Source organism: Sinocyclocheilus rhinocerous, unplaced genomic scaffold (genome assembly GCF_001515625.1).
Source record: "Sinocyclocheilus rhinocerous isolate Xijiao unplaced genomic scaffold, SAMN03320098_v1.1 scaffold130, whole genome shotgun sequence".
NCBI lineage: Eukaryota > Metazoa > Chordata > Actinopteri > Cypriniformes > Cyprinidae > Sinocyclocheilus > Sinocyclocheilus rhinocerous.
This window is the reverse complement of record NW_015623500.1, coordinates 671,657-696,549: the sequence shown is the minus strand read 5'-3', so window position 1 is coordinate 696,549 and position 24,893 is coordinate 671,657. Positions and strand designations below refer to the sequence as shown.

Here is a 24,893-nt window from a genome sequence, read left to right as displayed (position 1 = left end):
GCAGAATAAGGCATTAATATTTGCTTTATAAGTACTAACAAACAGCCAATATGCTAGTGATATGCATGCTAATAAGCAACTGGTTAATAGTGAGAATTGGTCCCTAAACTAAAATGTTACCATAAATCTGTATAAATACATTAAATCAGATACCTGAAATATACACAATGCTCATATATAAATGCAAAGATGCAAAATTAATACTGTAACTGAACTAGCTGATCATTTTCTCACTTTGTTGTCTCCACTGGTTTGGGGTCAAAGTTTCCCTCAGCGTCGACAGATGCTTTCTTCTCAGTCATAGATGAATAGCTAGCATCCACATAGTCTGGAGGGATGGCACCCGCAATGGCACAGATGCAGAGCATGGCGATCTTAAACAGCTCTGCATCAAATTTCTACAGAGATGAGATGGCATGTAAGTGTGCACAGGCATTTCAGTTCGAACTTGTCAGTTGAGACTATCCATGTTTGTCAAACCTTGTGTGCGAGGGACTCAAAGATGCCCCAGAAGAGTTTGCGAGAGAGATGCAGCTCTTCCTCTGATGTGACTCCAAAGTTCGCCCATCCATTTGGCAGGCAATAATACTTCCAGCAGCGCTCATAGTGATTGGTCAACAACTAAATGAAATTAAAGCACAAAATATGAGCACAAGAAACAAAAACAAAAATCAATGCAACTAATTAAACGAACTATACTTGCATACCTTGAGGGGCATCTTGGCATACTCGTTTAAGATTGGCACATCAAACACCAGCCTTCTCAACAGATGCTGCAACATAGATGGCCGCAAATACCTAAAACACACAAACATTACTTTATTAGCTATAAAATTTTAAGTTGGCATTTCTACATTTGAGTGCAGATGTTGCAGATTGAACTGACTTGACAAGAGACATAAGGCAGTCCTCGATGACGTCCCTCTGGGCCTTGGTAAGGGCACGGCCACGGGACAGTCTGTAGATGGTGTGCAGCATTGAGTCGATCATGATGGCACGGTGGTCTGTGCCAGCGAACAGTGGGGCACACTTTGTGAGCAGAGGAAGCACAGCTGAGCACAGGTAACGGTTTAGAGCCAGTGCCATCTCTGTGGTGCTGAATGCCGCCTGGAGGAACACAATTAAGATCAGTGATCGTTTATTATATTATATTATATTATATTATATTATATATAGCTCACCGTATCTAGGGAGGCTGAGGCTCTCATATCGGGCAGGAAGCCCACCTCTAGCACATGCAACAGGAAGTCCTGGTTATCAATGCCATACACTCTGTCCAAGAAAAGCACCATGGAGGCTTTGTGGTCTGGCACGAAACTCGCTGACATTTTTGGCTCAACAATCTGATCATCTATGAAAAGTAGCACAGGAAAAATTGAGAAGAGTTGAGTATACAGAAGTTGCATGGAAGCCTGTTTATATCTCAAAGTAAAAAGTAAGACAGACAGAAAAACAAAGATTAAAATAAGAAATGGTCACATGGTGACCATTTTGTGTACCTTTGCCAAAGGTGGGGATCTGAACTGGAAGGCTAATGACTCCCACCAGGTCTTCAATGGGTACGAGAGACCTCAAGATAGCTCTGATTCTCAAAGCTTCCCCTTTACCTGCTTGGATCAACTGTGGGTAAAGAACAGGATTACAATTTAAGTTCATATGAAATCTGTAAAAAAATATGACCTTCATTTTATACACTACCATTCATAGAAATAAACATCATCGAATAGAAATAAACTTATTTTTAATTCTAATATTATTTCACAATATTACTATTTTACTATATTTCGATAAAATAAATGCAGCCTTGGGGAGCATAAGAGGCTTCTTTCAAACATTACGTTTGTCATAGACTCCACAGGTAAATTATTCAAGTTGTTTTACTTACATGCATCTCAGGAGCACACCGACCCAGCAAGTCAATAAGAGCAGAGTAAAATGACATGATAGCATTTCCAAGATGTACTCTGTTCTCTTCATGTTGCTCCTCCCCTCCAAACCTGTGAACCAATCACAAGGGACAAAAAAATGGAGTATATAGATAAAACGATATCAATGATAAATTGTTTAAATGAAAAGGAAAATTCAAGCATTCATTACATGAAACGTCTGTCCTTTTTAGTAGTTGGCCCATCTCTGGCAGGGTCCTCAGAGATCTTAATGGCCTCTTCGATGGCAGCTAACAGACCTGCACCACCCTCTCCTCTCAGTGCGGGGCCGAAGCACTCAGGCCGACGAATCAACAGACGAACAACCACGTTGGCGTTCTCCTCTACGCTCTCACCTGCAGGGGGAGACACAAACACAAAGTTTAATAATGAACGCCTTCAAACAGAGGAGTTAGAAACAGAATTCGATTTAATATGCTCACCATTTACAAACACAGCAAAACGTAGGAAGTCCAGATATCTCTCTCCTCCACCTGGATTCCATCCGATGTCAGGGTAGCCTTTAGACAGAAGCATGGGGCACATTCGAAGGCCGCATCCAGCCAGATACGTCACCACCTGAGTAGCACAGTAAACATGAGAATTTTTTTTAATCGCACTGTCCCATAAAATAATTAGCTACAAAATACAGTTTGTTCAGAGCATTACCATCTCAAGGTCTTGCTCTTGCAGAGCCAGTGCCAGCTCATTGTTGTCAATGCAAGATGCAGCAGCAACATCCAAAGGAGTAGATCCACGCATTCCTAAAAAGCAACACATAAATTAAAAAAAATATATATATATATATTTAAAAGAAAAGAAAAGAAAAGAAAAGAGTAATAGTATGGTCCTAAATTGTATTATTTTTAATATTATTTTGATTTGATTTTAAGGACCTAGATGCATTAAGTAATTCTTTACCAAACTCTGTAACACTTTACAATAAGGTCTCATTTGTAAAACATTAGCTAACATAAACTAACAATGAGCAATATATTTTACAACATTTATTCATCTTTGTCAATGTTAGTTAATAAAAATGCATTTGTTCATTGTTTACTCATGTTAATTGAATTATCCAATGTCAACAGATACTTTGATTCTAAAAACGTATTAGTAAATGCTAACAATGATAAATTCTTCTACAACATTAGTCTTATTTAATGTTAACTAACGTTAATAAATGGATTCTTATTGTAAAGTGTTACCAAGAACGATAACTACAATGATAACCATGTCAGCATCCACATCAACACACAATGAAGTTCTATTTATTATAAGTGCACACTGCAGTTATGTCATCTACCGATTTAAATGTGCGAGCTTTTTGAACTCTGGTGGATCTCAATTGGCTGTCAATGTTTTTATCATTCATCAGCTGGAAAAAATCATTCTGAAAGTGATTTCAATGAAATCTTTCCTCAGTGTTGTTATATTGTTATAGCTGTGCTGTGGACTTCCCTATTCTCATAGAATTAGAGTTATTGTTATAGTTATCATTGGTGTGAACAGGCCTAACAATAATACAAATGTGTCAGCTAAGTTTTACAAAGCCACCAACCGAGTCCAATGCCACTGTTCTGCAGCAGGTATGAGAGGTGGTCAAACATGGAACGCTGGTTCTGACGGCTGATCCTGCAGAAGTAGCACAGGAAGCGACAGCAACTGGTAACCATTTGCGGGAATCGTATTTCCTATAGACAGAAAAAAGTTTGTGTCCCTTTACATCAGTTTCAATGACAGAGTTGGATCCTTGTCCAAGAAAAACAGTATTAAGCATTCAGTATATATATATATATATATATATATATATATGTATGTATGTATATATGTATATATGTATGTATGTATGTATGTATATATATATATATATATATGTATATATATAAACAGGAAAGTACCTTAGAGTCTCCTCCACCTCCCAGTACATTGACCATAACCTCCATGACCGTCTCATGCATGCCCAGAGCTCGCATCAGGTTAGGGTGCTGGTAGAACAACTTGTTGTTCATGATGTTCCTATGAGACAAGAGACAATATGCCTTTGAAATACTACATATGATACAAAAGATATGATGTCCAGTAAAAACATAATGACTCTGGAGAAGTTCAGGGAATGAGAACAAACAATGTACACTACCGCACTACTAGAAACTTTTTTTTTTAAAGAAATCAATACTTTTATTCAGCAAATACAATGTTAAATTTAATGTTAGATATTCTTTCAAACCTTCTATTTATTAACGAATCCTGAAAAAATACATCACAGTTTTCACAAAAATATTAAGCAGTTTGATTGAAATTGATAATTATAATGAATGTTACTTGTGCACTAAATCATCATATGTGATCCTGGACCACAAAACCAGTCATAAGGGTCAATTTTTGTGAAATGGAGATTTATACATATATAAATATATAAGCTTTCCATTGATGCATGGTTTGTTAAGATAGGACAAAATTTGGCTGAGATACAACTATTTGAAAATCTGGAATCTGAGGGTGCAAAAAAATCTAAACTTCTTTAGATTTTAGCAATGCATATTACTAATCAAAAATTAAGTTTTGATATATTTACAGTAGGAAATTTACAAAATATGTTCATGGAACATGATCTTTACTTAATATGCTAATGAATTTTGGCATAAAAGAATAATTGATCATTTTGACCCATTCAATTAATTGTTGGCTATTGCTACAAATATACCCGTGCTACTTATGACTGTTTTTGTGGTCCAGGGTCACGTATTAGAAGGATTTCTGAAAGATTATGTGACACTGAAGACTGAAGTAATGGCTGCAGAAAATTCAGCTTTGCCGTCACAAGAATAAACTACATTATAAAATATATTCAAATAGATAAGTTAAAAAAAATATATATATTTCACAGTATTACTGTTTTTACCATATTTGTATCAATTAAACTCAGCCTTGGTGTGCATGAGAGGATTTAAAAAAAGGATATATAGCCAGGTTTTTGAAGTACCCACCCAATGCTCTGAATCATAAGCCTCTCCTCTTCCGGGCCCATCTGGACGATGAGAAGGGAACGGATCTGTCCCAGGCACTCCAGCAGGTCCATTGTGTCCTGTATGGACACAGCGTGGATGGCATAGGCCTTTGGCAGGGCGCGGATCAACTCTCCCAGAGCGTCATACTGCCGATGAAGAAGACTGAACATGAGCCGCACCAGCTCAGGGTTCTGAATAAAGGACTCCTGTGCCCAGTGGATCATTGTGTGGGATATCAGTTCCTGTAAAGTACCTGAGACATAAAATGTTCTGGAAATGTTAGACTAACACTAAAAATAGTACAATTTTGAACTAAAAGCAAAAATATTGATCTATAATTGCATTCATTTGATGAGGTCAATCTGAACAACCTTCTCAAGATGTTTTACTTCATTTACTCACTAGGTTTGGGCTCTTCCTCTGGTTCTGGCTCCTCTTCCTCCTTTTTCTTCCTAAAGGTCTTGATCTTCTCCACTAAACTGAGCAGTCTCCCTCTCAGAGATGCCTCTATCTCTTCCTCCTCTGCTTCTTCTTCTACGTGGACACCTGAGGTACAAAAATCAACAATTCTTTAGCTTGAATCCTTAAAAGAAAAAACTGAAACTGAATTGGTTGTAGAGAATTTGATCACAAGATGATTTTGCAACAGCAGCCGCTTGGTGTTTAGTTGTTGTAATGTGGCCATACAGTGACTTTTGTGAGATATTTTGAACACTGACCACAGTGATTCAGCAGCTCATTGTGGAAATTCTGGAGGGTTTCCCGCACTTCCTCTGGCACAGGGCAATCCTCTTCTTCTGGGCTGTGCTTGAAGTTAGTCAACAGGAAAACCTACATATATGCACACAATCAGTGATTAGTCACCGTGAAAGCAATTAAAATCATAAGAGGGTTTAAAATGAAGAGTTGTGTATTATACCTGTTCCAGAGGAGGAGAGCGAAACTCTCTGGTCCTGCGAGCGGTCTCTGCAGCAGACATTGTAAATGCTCTCATTAGGTCATTGTATCGTTCACGCTGGTTTGACTGGATCTGCTGTACAAATTGATCAGAGAATGCCAAAATTGCCTCAACTCTGTGTCTGAGCTCACAGTCACAGAAATACTGTAGAAGGGTACACATCTGAAAGACAGGGAGAAACACACAGAAGCAGTATCAATAAAACATACAAACGAGAGAAAATATACATAATATACAGTATATACAATAATATGAAATTTATATTCTAGGCATATAAAAATATGTAGACAGACAGTCAAAAAGATAAACAAAGATATGAATGGAGGGAAAGACAAATAAGCACTTTAGATAGATAGATAGATAGATAGATAGACAAGTACTTTATATAGACAGACAGACAGACAGATAAGTACTTTATATAGACAGATAGATAGATAGATAGATAGATAGATAGATAGATACTTGCCTGCAGTTTGACAGACTCTGGCAGCTTCATTTGAAGTAGTCCCTCCTCTGGAGCCTCCTCTTCCTCCTCTTTGGTCTCCTCGCCTACTTCTTCTGCCTCCTTTTCCTCCCCGGCTTTTTCTCCATCCACCTTCTCTCCCTCCTCCTCCTCTACTGCCTTCTCAACCTCTTCTCCTTCCTGTCCCATCTCCTTCTTCAGAGCTTTCAGCTCCTCATCCTCATCCTCCTCCTCCCCAACTCCCTCATCCATGGCTTCCTCTTCTCCTTCAGCCGCTTCTTCTTTCTCTTTCACCTCCTCTCCTTCCTCCTTGGGAGCAGTTTCCTCTTCTGGTTCCTCTGTCTCCCCTGCCTCCTCTTTCTTTCCGAACACATTGGGATCGATCATCTTGAGAATGTGCTTGACGTCTTCATCGTTGAAGATGCCCATTATGAGGAGGGTGCTGATTAGTTTGAGAATAGGAACGAAGTGAAACTCAACGCTGCCCCCAACAGGATCACGCATGGCCTGGCTGCCGTCGAACACGGCTTCAGTAAGCATGCTTAGAGCCTTGGTCTTCAGTTCCTGTAAGGGACGAAAGAGTGCAGATGTTAACAAAGAGATCATCTGTCTACCAACAATCAGTTTTGAACTCCATGGTATCCTCATCGTACCTGCAGAGGAATGATGGGGCTTATGGTGTACAGATCTGGGTCAGTACCCACAAAGTTGATGGGGGAGAAGTGTAGCTTGGGTCTGAGGCAGGTCGTGAGACCTACTCCTGGCAGGTCATGGGCCGCTTCTGCATCCGGGAAAAGCGTGATGCTAAGCGTCTCTTTTGTCATGGGAACAATAAACTCACGATTGGTTCCCAAGCGGTTGCGTTTGGCTGACTCCAGGTGGATACCGATGAGAAAGTCGTAGTAGCCACTGCGAAGAGGGCCGGGCAGGTAGGTGTTCTCGATAGCGTAGAAGAGCTGTGATTCGTCCACGTGGCTGCAGAGGGCATGGGCCACACGGTTGTTGCCCAATGCACACACAGCACAATAAAGCATGAGAGTGTGATAGTGGAACTTCAGCAAGTCATGCTGTTCAGACAGTTCCAGGATGTCGATACACCTGCATATGAGAGAAAAACACATCCACTATTGAACAACACACAACTAGATAAAAAAAATTGGCAAGACAAACTTTGATGTTGGCTTGAGAAAGCCTGGCCAGAAATAAATTTTGAAATAAAATATCTCCTTTTGAAGTGGACTTTGAGCTTTGTAACTTTGCAGATCTTTTTTATGCTCAAACAGCAACATTACAGACTAACTAAAGTTGTCTAACTAAAGTGGTGCAGTATGTTAAAGGGTTAGTTCACCCAAAAATGTAAATTGTGTCATTAATTACTCACCCTCATGTCATTCCAAACCCCTAAGACCTTCGTTCATCTGTGGAACACAAATATATAGAATATATATATTCTATATATAGAATATAAAATATATATATAATAGATGATTTAATGAAACCCGAGAGCTTTCTGACCATAGACAGAACTTTTTGTGCGCAAATAAAAAAAAATTACCACTTTATTCAACAATTTTTCTCTTCCGTGCCAGTCTTAAATGCACATTCACATTAGTACATTCACATTCACGTATGTGTGTGCATTGTACTCTTGTGAATGGCGGTGGAGACTGGCCCATATAAGAAGAAATCGTTGAATAAAGTCATTATTTTTGTTTTCTTCGTGCACAAAAAGTATTCTCGTTGCTTCATAAAATTAAGGTTGAACCACTGATGTCACATGGACTATTTTAATGATGTCCTTACTAACTTTCTGGGCCTTGAACGTGTCAGTTGCATTGCTGTCTATGCAGGGTCAGAAAGCTCTCGGATTTCATCAAAAATATCTTAATTTGTGCTCCGAAGATGAACGAAGGTCTTACAGGTTTGGAACGACAAGAGGGTGAGCAATTAATGACAGAATATACATTTTTGGGTGGACTATCCTTACTATTTAATATTGACAGCTAGTGGTTGAAATGGGTACTGCAGTCCAAACTGAAAGTATTGGAGAGAGTTGTTTCAAATATCTCCTTTCTTATGTTTTATATGCAGATTAAATAAGTCTTAAAGGGGTCCTATTATGCTCTTTTACAAAGTCGTCGTGATTTTGTTTTGGGGGTGTACTAGAACAGGCTCTCATACTAGGTTGTTCGAAAAACACATTATTTTTCACATATTTTACATTATTACAACACCTCTCTCCCCAGTCTGGCATGAACTGCTCGAATAGTTCCTAAATCAAATGAAGGCCCGCCTTCTCAAACACGAAATGTGCTGTGATTGGTTAGCTGGGCCAGTGTGTGTTGTGATTGGCAGCACTCGGCGCCTGGTCGGGAAATGTCACGCCCCTTACCATAGCCGCCTGCAAGCTTCAGTGTAAATACTGCCTCAAAATCAAATCAATTTGAGCGCGATTTAAACCCGGATGATTGTAACCACTCTAAGTTCGTCTGCCTTGAGAAAGCTAGCATGTCTCTGACATAGTGATAACACTCGTTGCCTTCTCTAGTGCAGCTCAACCAGGTCTCGTCCCATTCATCAATATTTGTGATATCACAAATCCCGGAAAATATGTGTTGTAGTCCAAACAATTTGTTCGTTGTAGTTTTTGAAAAGTGATTTCTGTTAAATAAAATATCTCCTTTTGAAGTGGACTTTGAGCTTTGTAACTTTGCAGATCTTTTTTATGCTCAAACAGCAACATTACAGACTAACTAAAGTTGTCTAACTAAAGTGGTGCAGTATGTTAAAGGGTTAGTTCACCCAAAAATGTAAATTGTGTCATTAATTACTCACCCTCATGTCATTCCAAACCCCTAAGACCTTCGTTCATCTGTGGAACACAAATATATAGAATATATATATTCTATATATAGAATATAAAATATATATATAATAGATGATTTAATGAAACCCGAGAGCTTTCTGACCATAGACAGAACTTTTTGTGCGCAAATAAAAAAAAATTACCACTTTATTCAACAATTTTTCTCTTCCGTGCCAGTCTTAAATGCACATTCACATTAGTACATTCACATTCACGTATGTGTGTGCATTGTACTCTTGTGAATGGCGGTGGAGACTGGCCCATATAAGAAGAAATCGTTGAATAAAGTCATTATTTTTGTTTTCTTCGTGCACAAAAAGTATTCTCGTTGCTTCATAAAATTAAGGTTGAACCACTGATGTCACATGGACTATTTTAATGATGTCCTTACTAACTTTCTGGGCCTTGAACGTGTCAGTTGCATTGCTGTCTATGCAGGGTCAGAAAGCTCTCGGATTTCATCAAAAATATCTTAATTTGTGCTCCGAAGATGAACGAAGGTCTTACAGGTTTGGAACGACAAGAGGGTGAGCAATTAATGACAGAATATACATTTTTGGGTGGACTATCCTTACTATTTAATATTGACAGCTAGTGGTTGAAATGGGTACTGCAGTCCAAACTGAAAGTATTGGAGAGAGTTGTTTCTCCCGCCCCCTTCTCCACAGATTATGGAAGTTACTATGGTGCTCTGGGTGGCTGCTACGCAGTTGCTAGGGTGTTGCAATGCAGTTGTCAGGATGTTCTGAGTGTTACTGTGTGGTTGCTAGGGTGGTTTGGATCATTGTTGGGTGGTTTGCTAGGGTGTTGCTATGGTGTTCTGGATCATTGCTAAGATGTTGCTATGCGTTTGGTAATGTGTTTTGGGTGTTTTGTTATGAGGTTGCTAGGGTGTTGCTATGTGGTTAATATGGTGTTCTGGGTGGTTGTTAGGGTGTTCATAGTCACTGCTAGGTGATTGCTAGGGTGTTGCTATGCGGTTGGTAGGGTGTTCCAGGTGGTTGATAAGGTTTTTGCTGGGTCACTGCTATGGTGTTGCTATTTGCTAGGGTGTTCTGAGTGATTGCTATGTGGTTTCTAGGGTATAGCCATGTGGTTTATAGGGTGTTCTGGGTGGTTGCTATGCAGTTGCTAGGGTGTTCATGATCATTGCTAGGGTGCTGTTATGCAGTTCCTAGGGTGGCTGCTAGGTGGCTATTAGGGTGTTCTGGATGGTTGCTAGGGTGTCCTAGGTGATTGTTAGAGTGTTCATATTCACAGCTTGGTGGTTAATAGGGTGCTGCTATGCAATTGCTAGGGTGTTCTGGATGGTTGCTAATGGCGGTTGCTAGGGTTTTGCTATTTGTTTGCTAAGATCTTCTTGGTAGTGATGGGCGCGTTCGAAACACTGCTTCACTAAGCTTCGAAACATTTGTGAATCTTTTGTTTCGAATCAGTGTATCGGAGCGCATATCAAAAACGTTTCGAAACTCTGATGGTTCACCACTAGGGGGTGTTGATCTCAAAGTGAACCCATGAACCACTTCTGGTTGCCCAGTTAATCATGTGACATGAAATCCCACAGAATTTTACTATAAAAAATAAAGAAATCAGGGCCAGATATTGTGGGTTAAACAAAGGATGACTTCCCTTTAACACAGATGGCTATATAGTTTAAAAAATTTGTAAAAACATTCAGTACATTCACTGAGTTCTTGATGCTTTTACAACGCTTTCACCAGCAGGTGTCGCCAGCATGTCCTGTTTCAAGTGCTTCGAAACATCGAATCATTTTTCAAAGCAATTGGTTCAATTGATTCAATGCTTCGAAAAGCTTTGTTTCTCCCATCACTACTTCTGGGTGGTTGGTAGACAGTTGCTAGGGTGTTCATGATCATTGTTAGGCGGTTGCTAGGGTTTTCTAGGCCATAGATAGATAGATAGATTTCTTTAGCTGGTCAGGCTGGCTGGGAGACCAGATGAACAACCAGTCTGGGTGTAACGAGGCTGCTTTAAGCAGGGATTGAACCCGGGTCTCTGGCGCTCTAATAGTGTGAAATTACTAAAAATAACCTTTACTAGAGAAACAAAGTACAAAATAAACATAGAAAACTGAGCTTCCATCAAAAAAAAAAAGACACAAAGGTCCAAAAAATACAAGAACAATCAAACCTAACTTGAGGACTGGCAACTGGATACACAGGAAGAATAGGCTCAAGACTGAACACAATAGCAGGGAACAAACAGACTTATAAAGGGTCAAACACAGGTGTGGGGAATCAAAACTGATGAGCAGGATACTGAACATGGTACGGGGCGATGCAGTTCTGGAGGGAACATGACATAAAGGGCTCAAGGAGAGTGACCCCTGCAGGCCAGGATGAAAACAGCAATGCAGAGATGAGCCCATTACACTGGGAGACCAGCTTAAACCAGCTAAGACCAGCCAACCAGCTCAGGCTGGGTTTTGCTGTTTTTTTCCTGTGGGGTAATGTTTTCAATTTATTTTTTTATTTTTTATTTTTTCGTCTCGTTCTCCTGTACCTGTTCTCTTCAGGTATATGCAGAGCCATCATGGTGAGAGGCTCTGTACATTCCACCATCCAGCCGTGCCTCTCGCTCACCCGCCCCACTTTTGGATTCAGGAAGTGGTTAGGCATCCGGCTCCAGATCACAGGGGTCAGCATCTCAACATCCAGCCGAGGAGGACACTGGGGCACCGGGTTCTTGCGCTCACTACGGAACATGGCTGCCGAAAGAGGCATGATATTCTATAGGATGGAGAAGGGAAGTGAGAAATTTAAGGCTACAAATTTTTAGTAAAAGTATTTCTAAAAGAAAGCTGATGACTTTTAGTGTCAGAAACAGAGGATAGTGCAGACCTTGAGTTTTCCGAGTTCCAGCTGCAGCATGTTCTGGCTGGTCGGCAAAACAAACACAGCTGGAAACAACTTAGTGTTGGGCTCCACCTGATAAAGCATATGTATAAATAAATATGAGTTCGAATTAAGAAAATGCACTCCTAACAGGGACTTTTTAAGTGCCACTACAGTTCCTCCTTTGAAGAGATGACCTTCACTTACCTGGTAGAAAGTGTTGATCTCTTTCCCATTGGCTGTGAAATTCATGAGACCTGTTGCCAGGTCAACCAAACAACCAATCACCAGATCCTCCTGGCTAAACCTCTGCTGGGTGCTGCTGCCAAACTCTCCTCCCCACACCATATAGCAGTTACTCCTCTTTATACTGATAAGCAAACAGAACATTGTAAGTGTTCTTGAGTGACGAATAAATACATATTTGTAGCTTAATCAAAATTATAAAATAATACAATACCGTCAAAAAGTTTGTGGTCTTTATTTCTTTTTCTTTCTTTGTAATGAGTAATTTTATTTAGAAAGGATATATACATTTCTATTTTATAATTCTATTTTAAATAAATGCTGTTCTTTTCAAATAAATGGTGTTTCTTGAGCAACAAATCAGCACATTAGAATGATTTCTGAAAGATCATGTGTCACTGAAGACTGAAGTAAAGACTGCAGAAATTTCAGCTTTGACATAACAGCAATTAATTATATTTTATAATATATTAAAATAGAAAATAATTATTTTAAATTGTAATGATATTTTACTGTAATTTCAATAAAATAAATGCAGCCTTGGTAAGCATAAGAGACACTAAAAATATATATATTTTTTAAGCTGGTATCCATTTGCTTAAATAAAAAAAAATCATAATTTAATCATTTCAATAAAATTTTATTTGCTGATAGTGTTTTACATTAAGTATTTTTCTTACCCAATTTTTAGCAAAGAAAATGTTCATTATTTTAAGCATAAATCTGTCAAAAAAAATAGTGAGGTTTGTGCTTAAAATAAGAACTATTTGCCAATGGAACAAAAAATTCAAAATACATTCTCTGAAAAAAAAAAAATATATATTATATGTATTGTTTCTCAAATACATTTATCTTGTTTCAAGGTTGTTTAGATTTTTATTGAAAATCAATTTTATTTCAATAATTTTTCTAGATCCAAAAGTTTTAAATGTGTGTTGTACATCCAAAATACTACACTGAAAATATGATAAATGTAGGCATTACACTTTAAAATCTCTTGCTCTCAACTGATTCTGATGGTCGGTGACCACTGGTGCACTGCTCTTACATCACCAGAATCGATATTCACCTACATCACCTCACTATACCGAACATTTATTTTTAACTAAACGCTTCTCCGCACTGCAGCTTCTTGTATTTATTCTCGCTGGCCCACATTTCAGTAATTTGACATGGCAGATCAGTGAGCTGAATTTTTATATCATCTCACCTGTCATGTATATTGCCCTTGTCGTCTCCAACAGTGACAGTGACAGTGCGGACCTTAGACAGGTCATAGTTGAGGTCATACATGTGGAAGTCTGGAGTGACCCAACCCACCCATACCCCGCTAGGTTCTTGACCGGCGAAGATACGGACTGAGTAATAGTACTGCACAGTTGAGACAGGGAGAGAGAAGCATAAGTAAAAAAACAAGAGCGAAGAGTGTGTTATATATAACAGATCTAGTAATGAAGACTGACTGTGGTCGTATTGAGGATGATCTCTGGGTCGTCACGATCGTCAGGCACCACATCCTCAAACAAACGGGGCATAATAGGTGGAGGTGGAGGAGGAGTGATCATGGCTGCCTTTTTAGCTTTAAACAGGAAGCTGAGGGAATAATTTTGAGGGTGTTTTTCAACATTTTACATTTTTAAAATATACAAATATTAGCATAAACTTCATAAAAGTCCTCAGATCTCACCCTTTCTTCTTTCCTTTCTCGGATGCAGTGTCTTTGTCATTTTCCTTATTGCTTGGGATATCTTTGGGCATGGATGGCTCCTTTTCCTTCTCCTCCTGCTCTTTGCGACTGGCTGACTTCTTCAGCACCTCAAAGTCAGAGTCGGGGTCCACCTCCAGCACCTCTTCTTCAGGGATGGTGAGGGCTCGTGTGAGGGGAGTAGTGCCTGCAGGCACCATGAAGGTCAGGTGGAACTCTACAGGCATGCTCAGTCTGAAGAACAGCATGTCTGTGTTGGCATTTTGGGATCCAAAAGTCTTGTGGGTTATTTTAATACAGGGGGCGCTGTCTACGGTTCCATCCACACGAGAGACCTACAGGTCACATGAGAACAATAAAAAGGTTGATAAACTTTATCTATACCTTTAAACTCAACTAAATGACACAAAAATTGCTTAAATACAGTACCTCAATGTGGTTGTGGTCCGTGGGCACTGGAACATACTGGGGGAGGCTCTTACTGAACCACATTGTGATGTCTCTCTTCATGTTGATGGCGAATGGCTCAAAGCCTTCTTGGAGCCCACAGATGGCGAAGTAGCGTAGGCTGCTAACATTCTGACCCAGGTTAATACGGGCAACCTGAGAAAGACCCAAAGTGCAGACTGGAATAAAACCTGGAGAGAGAAGAACAAAGAGAAGAAGCTGATTTAGTAGAGGTGGGGGAGGGGGTGAATACAACATAGTATTGCAATATTTTGAATGGCAATATTGTTTTTATCTTTTATTATATACATTGCAAATATGAAGTGAACTTTTGATACTAGAATAATAATTGCTTTTTCAGTCTATAGTGCTGTTTATTTGTATTTTTTTCAGAGATGGAGGCATCGGAGAAATAAATCAGAAAGCCTCCTGCGATTAAATAAGATTAAAAGGAAGAGATGAAGGAGATGGATATGACACATAAGATTTGCGAGGAGTGTGGTATGAAAATAAAACACTCCGGAAATACCATAAACATGAGGACTCACCTTACACTCCACCATCCATTAGCATTAGCCTTAGCAAAGGGTGGCAAAGTTGACAATAAATCAGCTACTTTTGGGACTTTTTTTCATTGAAAAAAGGTATTAAATCATAATGTATGGTGTTGTGATACTCTGCATGTCGCAAAATGTGTAAAATTGCAATAATATCATATTGTGACTTAAGAGTCATGGGGGCTCTGGTAGTAGCGTTAGTGTTAGCTTTAGCTAAGTACGGTAAATCAGCTTTTTTGGGGGCATTTGCTGTAGAAAATATATGTTATCGCAACACTCAGCATGTCACAAAATGTATAAAACTGCAATAATAGCGTATCATGACTTAACCATGATAATATTGTACTGTGGGGCCTCTGGTAATTTCCACTTGTGGCGAGGGGGGTGTGGTGCAGCGAAGTCTACGGCGAGAGAGAGAGTCGGGAAACCGGCGGGGTGTAAGTAGCTCAAGTGCAAAATGACAAACACCTGTGTCTTATTGCACTAATTGGCGTGGAGAGACTGAATAAAAGCCGTCAGGAATGAGAGAGGGGGAGAGATGCTGGACGGATGACTCGTGGTCAAAGAGACTGGGACTGTGTGAAGCGGCTGATTGTGATTACGTGAAAGTTTGTGTTGGAGGCGCGGAGAGCGCAGGTTTTGTTTATTTTGTGAGAAACCGATAAAGAACCATGAGCCTCCGTAACCAACCCTGCCTTCGTCCTTTCTACCCACACATACGAACTATACCACACCACGCTTTTCACTAATTTACAGAGGAGAACAGTGATTTGTACTTCAAATCTAATTCTGCATTGCCTCAAGATGGTATTTTGACAGAATTTTCAAAATTGTTGTAATTGCAAACTCCTTATTCTTTTTTTTATAACAAACTTTAAATTAGTTCACATGCACTAAATTTAAAGTCTTCTGTAGTCATGAAATGGCCTACTAAAACCACATATCATATTAGATTTTGAGGAAAAACCCAGAGAATAACTTAAATTTTGCTCTGTTTTTCCCCCCCTTATGGGTTCAAAGCTATTGAATGGCTTAAAATGTAGCATATTAATCATATGGACAATTTTTATGATGCTTTTTTTTGTCAAACAAAAAAAACAAGGCCACAATAATCTTCAAAAATGTTGATTTTGTGTTTGATGGGAAAAAGAAAATATAATCCATTTATTATCTGGAATCCCTTTCTTTAAATGTAAAAAAAAAAAAAAAAAAAATCAATCAGTGGTAATCAGGAATACATTTTCATTACACAGCTTTTAAAATCCAAGACCAGGATTGAAAACAAACCTTGTGAGACTCATTCAAAAACTAACTACAGACTTTTCCTGACCAGCTAAATGACAAAGCTTATTAAACAAAACACATTATCCTTCAAAACAACTAATTGAAACCCCATTGATAAACAACGTTATAGCCTAAATCCTCACCGTCTCCAATCTCAATGTCTTTGAAGGCCATTTCAGAGCCAGAATCGCTGATCAGCATCTCTCCATTAAGAGTGAACATGATGTTCATTTCAATGAGGTCTATCATGCACCCGACCACATCACCAGACTGCCATTGACGGCCAAATGGCTCATTACCAATGTGCCATCGCTGAGCCTGCAGGAAGAGCAGAGGAGAGTAATTCAGCGTTTATTGCAGCTATCCAAAATAGTTTGTCAGCAACTTGAGCGGCACACAAAATGTATTGGTCCAATTAGCCGGAAAGATGGCCTACAGCCTGATACCATATAACACAGCAAAATGAGATTAATATGACACCACTGACCCTGTTTCCATTAAAGACATAGGCCAGCTCATCAGAACCAAGCTCAACGTCAGAGCGGACGTTCGGTCGAGCCCAGCCAACTCTCATCTCTCCTGTGGTTACGGCCTCAAACTCAAAGTACCATTTTCCTGAGGTAACAGCATACTGCTTCTCTGCCCTGAAGATACGCACTTTATCTCCACGTGTGTTCTCAACACCAAGACCACCTGTGGGGGAAAAGAGAGATTAGGACTGCAAAAACGATACGAATCCCAACAGATATGTATCTGAAGTTGGCCAATGACTTCATTAAGGTCTGTTCCATATTTGTGATCCTAATAGTGATAGGAGATGACAGGAGAGCAAAGACTCACTGCTCTCCTGATCTGGGGGCTCGATGTTGTATCCATAGCCAATCAGAGTGCGCACAGCGTTGTTCACACTGTCTCTGTTGGTCTTCTTGGTTCTCTCATCCAGCAGGTTGTAAGGTACCAGACGAGGGTTACGCTTATTCAAAATGTCCTGAGGGTCACAAGGTTAGTAACAAGAGTAAGTTTTTGAAGTATTATTAACTGAATTCCAGGTCACAGAAATTCAAAAAAAGTCACACAACAAAGGCCCTGTCACGGTTTCTGTTAGTTTGGACTTTATTTGCACCGTTCTCACTGAGTTGTTTCTAATTTGAGTTTGTCATTATGTTCAGGCATGTCTCATTAATTATCCTCATTTGGTCTGTGTACTTAAGTTCCTGTCTGTTCAGTTAGTGTTTGTTGGGTCTTGAACATCAATGTTATGTGTGTCACCAGCCTTCCTTTGTGTGGAATATACCCTTGTGTGGATCTATTAAAGATCGTTAACCTTCTTCTTCATGTTCGTGTGTGTTCATCAACACCATATCGTGACAGGTCCAAAATATGATATCTAATTTGGTAACACTTTAGTATAGGGACCAATTCTCACTATTAGCTAGTTGCTTATTAGCATGCTTATTATTAACATATTGGCTGTTTATTAGTGTTTATAAAGCAAATATTCTGCATGACCATATTCTACATCCCTAATCCTACCCAATACCTAAACTTAACAACTACCTTACTAACAATTAATAAGCAGCAAATTAGGAGTTTATTGGGGCAAAATCATAGTTAATGGTTTGTTAATAGTGAGAATTGGACCTTAAATTAAAGTGTGACCCAAATTGTTAACCAATTATAGTTATTAATTCCCAGATATTTTTTTAACTAGACATATTATACTGTCGTTAACAAAGCCGACAAAACATTTTAATTATAATTTTGCCATACACTTTATCAAAATAAATATATTGACATTCAAATTTGAATCTATTGATTATATAACATGAAGATATAATCACATGGTATGGTCTGGGAAATAAAGCACCTTTCCACCATGACCTATAAGATTTTGAAATAAAAATATAATGAATTATTATTATAAATTCATATAGGTATAATTTTAAACTATCATTGTTTTATTGTTTTTATGGAAATACAAATGTTGTGTGCATAAATGTTTATGGGCAATTCATGCTGAATTCATGCTTATTGCTATTATTAGAAGTATTATTATTACTAATAAATATTATTGAAATTTCATTACCTTTTAATTTGAATTGTAATCATGTTCCCTGCCTGCTACCTTAAATGAAATTCAGGATTTGAATTGTAATTTAAAAGGCTTGCCCCTTTTCACAGACTGTGACGGCACATTTTATACTTATTAATATTGTAAATCTAGCAAAGTTTTTTTTTTTTCTTTTTTTTTATACACTGTACTTTGTTATATTAACCTGAAATTAAATTTCAGTAAACCAGTTAAACAGAAAACTAGTTAACACAGCGACTGAGGATGACTGAGGACAATTTTCTCACTTAGAAACATGGTTTATTGTAACAGAGTCAGCATAGTATCCACATCTACCTGCAAAATGCTGTAGGTCCATCCTTGTCTCACTCTGTCCCGTGCCCAAACATTATGCCCATTTTCTGCCAACTTCTCCACCAACTGGTTCTGATTGGGTGTCAGTTTGACATGACTGAGGTCTAGTGGAGCTGGTTTGTACCCACTGCTCATCACATAACTGACCAAGAAAAAGAAAAACATGAAAACCAAAACACTATACATTATACAAGACAAAAACCTGGGTGCGTTTTTTGGTTTTCTTACGTTTTGGGCAATTTGATCTTCTTCAGATTCTCCTCAGCCTTCTCATCTCCCATGCCTACATGGCAGCCCAAAGCTAAGAGGGTTCTGGAGAGGTCAAGGTGAAAAAGGTTGGATGGACAGATGGATGCATAAGCAATGAACTTTAGACATTTGATATTCAACAGACACTCACTTCAAGGTCTCTCCAGACATCTGGAGGTTATAATTCCTCTCGGGTTCTGGAAGATTTTGAAAGTCCACCAGACACGGGTGCAACTTCTTATTATCATCCCTGAACTGAGAGAGAGAGAGCATTTAACTTTTTAATAAGGATGTTGATTTTGTATGTACAGTATGCTTGTGCTTGTGTTGGTGTTTATTTGAGAAAGACAGAGAAAGAAGGCACTCACCACTCCGTAGGTCCAACCCTGCTCAATACGAGTCACAGCCCAGAGCTCATGGATGTTTTCTGCAAGCTTCTCTCTGATCCGCTCCAAATGAGGAGGTAGAACAATCTACAAATGACATTACATACACTGACTGCTGAGTCAAAGTGTTTTTGGCAAGCAACAGTGGAGTTGTATGTGGTTAGTTTAGTTTACCTGGGCAGTGTCAACAGGACAGGGAGTGAATGAAGTGTGTGTAAGGGACTGCGTGGGGCCCAGCAGGTTTCTGACTCCATTAAAGTCATGTTTATACTCCTTAATGGGCTCGATGCGCATTCTGTCTTTGGGGAGAAGAGCTTCATAACATGGTGTGTAACCAGGAGGGGGCAAAAACTTAAAATCCCCATGGCGACCACCCAAAAGGAAGCGAGCTCTGAAAAACGAAATGGAAAAAAGGTGATTTTAGTTTTTTTGTTGTTTTCATTTATAAATTATTCTCTGTCAGATTTTTTCATGGTGAGAAGTCTCTTATGCTCACCAATGCTGCATTTATTTGGTCAGTAAAACTATAAAACAGTCAATTTGTTAAATATTATTCAAATTTAGAATAAATATATTTTAGTAGCAATACAGTCATTGCTACTATCTTTTACGGTGGACCAGTAGTGCACAACACAACGAAATCTCCACAACACAATGGAAACAAGCCGCAAGCTAACAGAATTAGCACAACAGACCAGAAATAAGCTACAACACAATGAAAATTAGCACAACAAAACGGAAATAAGCCGCAACACAACAGAAACAAGTCGCAACACAACGGAAACAAGGCGCAACACAACGAAATTAGCACAACACAATGGAAACAAGTCGCAACACAACAGAAATAAGTCGCAACACAACGAAATTAGCACAACACAATGGAAACAAGTCGCAACACAACAGAAATAAGTCGCAACACAACGAAATTAGCACAACACAATGGAAACAAGTCGCAACACAACAGAAATAAGTCGCAACACAACAGAAATAAGTCGCAACACAACGAAATTAGCACAACACAATGAGATTAGTCCTATGCATTGTGTTGTGGCGATTTCGTTGTGTTGTGCACCGCTGGACCACCATAATTTTCACTGTCACATGATTCCTCAGAAATCATTCTAATATGCTGTGCTCAAGAAACATTTCTTACAATATTTGTTTGTGGAAATGTTTTTTCAGGATCATTTGGTAAAGTTCAAAAGAATAGCATACAGAGTAAACAAGTATTTTGAAGCATTATAAATGATTTTAACGTTTACTTTTGATCAATTTAATATACCCCTGCTAAAAAGTATTAATTTCTTTTTAAAAAAAAATAAATATAAATAATTAATGTGCAAAATCGGAAGCTAGAGATTACTGTTCATAAAATGGAAACAAGTCGCAACACAACAGAAATAAGTCGCAACACAACAGAAATAAGTCGCAACACAACGAAATTAGCACAACACAATGAGATTAGTCCTATGCATTGTGTTGTGGCGATTTCGTTGTGTTGTGCACCGCTGGACCACCATAATTTTCACTGTCACATGATTCCTCAGAAATCATTCTAATATGCTGTGCTCAAGAAACATTTCTTACAATATTTGTTTGTGGAAATGTTTTTTCAGGATCATTTGGTAAAGTTCAAAAGAATAGCATACAGAGTAAACAAGTATTTTGAAGCATTATAAATGATTTTAACGTTTACTTTTGATCAATTTAATATACCCCTGCTAAAAAGTATTAATTTCTTTAAAAAAATATATATATATAAATAATTAATGTGCAAAATCGGAAGCTAGAGATTACTGTTCACAACATTTTAAGTATAGATATTTTCTTACAAAAATGCATCAGTTTGCTTTAGGAGGCCTTTATTAACCCCCCGGAGCCATGTGGGACACTTTTTATGATGGATGGGTGCGCTTTATTGGACTTCTTTTGTACTATTGAAAAATAACACCCATTCACTGCTATTATAAAGCTTGGAAGAGCAAGGACATTTTTTAATACAGGATCATTTGGTAAAGTTCAAAAGAATAGCATACAGAGTAAACAAGTATTTTGAAGCATTATAAATGATTTTAACGTTTACTTTTGATCAATTTAATATACCCCTGCTAAAAAGTATTAATTTCTTTAAAAAAATATATATATATAAATAATTAATGTGCAAAATCGGAAGCTAGAGATTACTGTTCACAACATTTTAAGTATAGATATTTTCTTACAAAAATGCATCAGTTTGCTTTAGGAGGCCTTTATTAACCCCCCGGAGCCATGTGGGACACTTTTTATGATGGATGGGTGCGCTTTATTGGACTTCTTTTGTACTATTGAAAAATAACACCCATTCACTGCTATTATAAAGCTTGGAAGAGCAAGGACATTTTTTAATATGGATTCGTCTGAAAGAAGAAAGTCATATACACATAGGATGCCTTGAGGGTGAGGAAATCATGGGGCAATTTTCATTTTTGGATGAACTTTCCTTTTAAGAAAAGGTTATGTAATACAAAACAATAATGTTAATTACTTCACTCCAGCAGAGAAGCTAATGACGGGAAAGAAGAGGCCGTCTACGTTAAAGTTCTCAAACATTCCCTGGACTGGATGGCCATTGATACGGAAGGAGATACTGGGCACACTCAGATCCAGACAGCAGCTCACAACATCATCTGCTGCCAGGATGTGCTGGTTGGGCGAAGCAACCTGACGTGACACATGACCTACAAAGAGCAAAAATATGGTTTAAGGACCACAAACACTCACACATATAGAATATAGAAGATCACCACACTAACCTGACCACAAATGAAGACCATCAAAACCATAAGAATATAGGTCATCACCCACACCATTGCCACCCCAACCCTCTCCTCCTCCTGGGTATGGACTGAAGCCCTCAGTCAGAGCCCAGCCAACACGCAGATGGGTAGCCTGAGCTGCCACAAATGGTTCCACATAGTCTACCATCACCTCATAGTACCACTTCTTATACTGTGTAGAGCCTTCACAAGTCCCCAAGAAGATATTGGGCCTCACGCTACAAGAAGTAAGTCACATTTATGTAGTTAAAGAGTTTGAAATCTTTTCAATTTCTTCGATTTAGTGCACCTTCAGGAACAAAAGCTGCAGTAAAAGAAAACAAGGTGCAATGCAGCATTTTTAATTGGACGAAAACCAACAGATATTACCTTGATACATAGTTAACGATGTTAGTCTGCAGCAGGAGGTCACGGCCCGGAAGCAGATTTTCTGTGATGAGGTTTTGATTGGACCTCACAGCGACACCGTTACACACACACAGAGAACGCAATACATCTAAAACCTGTCCGGACAAAGGCAGAGGACAGTGAGATCTTCAGTGTGTAGCAAAATGATAAATGTTATTTGACCTAAATCACGTTTGCAGTCAGACCTTATGGTTTCGACCGTGCTTGTCCAAGAGAGAAATGATAGACTTGATGTGATTCTCCTGAATGATGTTCAAGACTTCAGGACTTTCAATCAAAACACAATACAGCACCTCTAGGATGCCTGCAGACCAACAGATAAGAAAGAAGTATGAGAGCAAGAAGTATGTGGCAAGGTTTAAAGACGGGTTGTTAGTCATTTTGTGGCATTTGTTGACCGTGTGCTCGAGGAAGGTTTTATATATACCTGAAGAAGCTTCCAGACGATCCAGTTTACTAACCAGCCAGTCAAGGTTATCGCAAAACAGAGCACAGTTAGAACGGTTTCCTCTAATCAGCGACGCTGTGAAAACAGAGACACATTCACAAACAGAATCCATCAATCTGATAAAAAAAAGAAATCAAATGAAGAATGGATGAAACAAAAAAAAATACATATATTTTTAATAAAGTATGCTTTTTAGATGTCATTCAATAAGTATTTTATGCTCATCATGGCTGCATTTAGTTAATCAAAAATACAGTAAAAACAAATATTGTTACAATTTAAAATTATTATTTTCTATTTTAACATATATTCCCTAGTAAAAAAGTAATATATTTAAAATACATTTATTTCAAACTAAGTTTAGTTCAAATATATTATCATATTTACTGACATATTGCTTGAGACTTGCTGATATAAAAATTATAATTCAACTTCTACTACTTGTGCACAATGCACAATGCATGTGTTTTAATGTCACTATTGATGAGGACTGTATGATTTTTTAATAGTATCATCTTTAAATGCAAGATATTTAAAGTGTACCTGAAGTATACTTCAATATATCTTTAGTTGGACTTCAGCACTGCTTCCTCACAATTAAAGTGCATTAAATACAAAATTAGTTTTTCCAATTTAGCAGACTTTAAGTATACCAGTTTAGTATACCAAAAGTACAATTGCAGGGTATTTTTATTAAGTACATAAACATGTAAATGTATTTGTAGTATATTTAGCATGAAATAAATGTATTTCAAATAAATCTTAGTATATTTATTTTTCACTAGGCTTAAAACGCAATCATAACCAATATTAATAACTGAGCACTAATAATAATTGATAGTAATTAAGCACAAAATCAGCATTTTTTTCCTGAAGGATCATGTGACTCTGTAGCGCAGGAATAAATTGCATTTTAAAATAGAAAACAGTACTTTTAAATTGTAATATTTCACAAGATAAGACTTTTACTGTATTTTTTATCAAATAAATTCAGCCTTGGTAAGCATAAGAGACTTCTTTCAAAAACATAAAAAAATTTTATGTATATCTATTTATATTCAGTCACCAAGCAGTTCATAGAGCAGGTTGACAATCTCTTTCCAGGATTCAGCAGCTTCCTCTCCGGCAAACTCAGAGAAGTGTGCAGCAGTGTTGTAGACATTCAGGCGGTCGATACACTCCAGCACGATGGTGATCATCCCCTGCAACAGAAAAGAGACATTAATTAAAGGGCATCAGGGCTGACTGTCAGACAGACAGACACAAACACAAACACACACACACACCTCTTCTTGGAAGAGGTTCTGTCGGTTGCGTAGAGAGCGCAGCTTGGTCTGTTTCTCCTCGTGTTCCAGCTCCTCCTCTGGAGGCCGGAAGTAATGGATCAGATCCTGCAAGGACAGGATCACTCCGTCCAATGGCAGGGACACCGGACCGGGGGATTTGTTCTTCCCACTCAAAGAGTCCAGACCTCTGATGTACAAGAGAGAGAAGAGGATGCATGCATATTCACACACAGATACACACACAAGAAAATATAAGGCAACTGTCTACAAATATTTTCTTAAATAATCAGTCTGAATAGGCTAATTTTCAGAGCTTTTTAGCAAGCTTTTTTTTTTTACTCTTTAAAAAAAAAAAAAAAAGAATAATTTTATTATAAATATGTAAAAAATACTTTAATTAATTAAATTGTTTATTTATACAGATATACATATATACATTCATACTTGCAAACCAAAAGTTTGGTGTCAGTAAGACTGTTTAAATAAATGAATACTTTTATTCATTGAGGATGCATTAAATTGATCAAAAGTGACAGTAAAGACATTTATAATGTTACA

General features: G+C 38.2%; 1 protein-coding gene across 3 annotated transcripts in view; it reads right to left on the bottom strand.

Annotated features, from left to right (window-relative positions):
- ryr1b (ryanodine receptor 1b (skeletal)) overlaps positions 1-24,893 on the bottom strand; it is a 95,259-nt gene that overhangs the window by 69,160 nt on the left and 1,206 nt on the right. For all 3 annotated transcript variants that reach the window (XM_016576168.1, XM_016576235.1, XM_016576095.1), the window contains exons 2-41: positions 24,336-24,522; positions 24,116-24,251; positions 23,029-23,124; positions 22,787-22,905; positions 22,563-22,696; positions 22,170-22,411; positions 21,902-22,094; positions 19,552-19,768; positions 19,360-19,464; positions 19,143-19,246; positions 18,971-19,054; positions 18,725-18,884; positions 17,158-17,305; positions 16,805-17,010; positions 16,461-16,635; positions 14,459-14,667; positions 14,012-14,364; positions 13,788-13,917; positions 13,535-13,695; positions 12,286-12,448; positions 12,085-12,171; positions 11,747-11,973; positions 7,011-7,455; positions 6,361-6,921; positions 5,856-6,056; positions 5,656-5,767; positions 5,339-5,482; positions 4,916-5,189; positions 3,827-3,944; positions 3,487-3,619; positions 2,595-2,689; positions 2,369-2,504; positions 2,098-2,281; positions 1,886-1,997; positions 1,500-1,620; positions 1,182-1,351; positions 887-1,107; positions 708-798; positions 481-621; positions 235-398 (exon numbers count right to left, since the gene is read on the bottom strand). In XM_016576168.1, the coding sequence (XP_016431654.1) occupies positions 235-398; positions 481-621; positions 708-798; positions 887-1,107; positions 1,182-1,351; positions 1,500-1,620; positions 1,886-1,997; positions 2,098-2,281; positions 2,369-2,504; positions 2,595-2,689; positions 3,487-3,619; positions 3,827-3,944; positions 4,916-5,189; positions 5,339-5,482; positions 5,656-5,767; positions 5,856-6,056; positions 6,361-6,921; positions 7,011-7,455; positions 11,747-11,973; positions 12,085-12,171; positions 12,286-12,448; positions 13,535-13,695; positions 13,788-13,917; positions 14,012-14,364; positions 14,459-14,667; positions 16,461-16,635; positions 16,805-17,010; positions 17,158-17,305; positions 18,725-18,884; positions 18,971-19,054; positions 19,143-19,246; positions 19,360-19,464; positions 19,552-19,768; positions 21,902-22,094; positions 22,170-22,411; positions 22,563-22,696; positions 22,787-22,905; positions 23,029-23,124; positions 24,116-24,251; positions 24,336-24,522 (7,059 nt within the window). The remainder of the gene's footprint in view (positions 1-234; positions 399-480; positions 622-707; positions 799-886; positions 1,108-1,181; positions 1,352-1,499; positions 1,621-1,885; positions 1,998-2,097; positions 2,282-2,368; positions 2,505-2,594; positions 2,690-3,486; positions 3,620-3,826; positions 3,945-4,915; positions 5,190-5,338; positions 5,483-5,655; positions 5,768-5,855; positions 6,057-6,360; positions 6,922-7,010; positions 7,456-11,746; positions 11,974-12,084; positions 12,172-12,285; positions 12,449-13,534; positions 13,696-13,787; positions 13,918-14,011; positions 14,365-14,458; positions 14,668-16,460; positions 16,636-16,804; positions 17,011-17,157; positions 17,306-18,724; positions 18,885-18,970; positions 19,055-19,142; positions 19,247-19,359; positions 19,465-19,551; positions 19,769-21,901; positions 22,095-22,169; positions 22,412-22,562; positions 22,697-22,786; positions 22,906-23,028; positions 23,125-24,115; positions 24,252-24,335; positions 24,523-24,893) is intronic.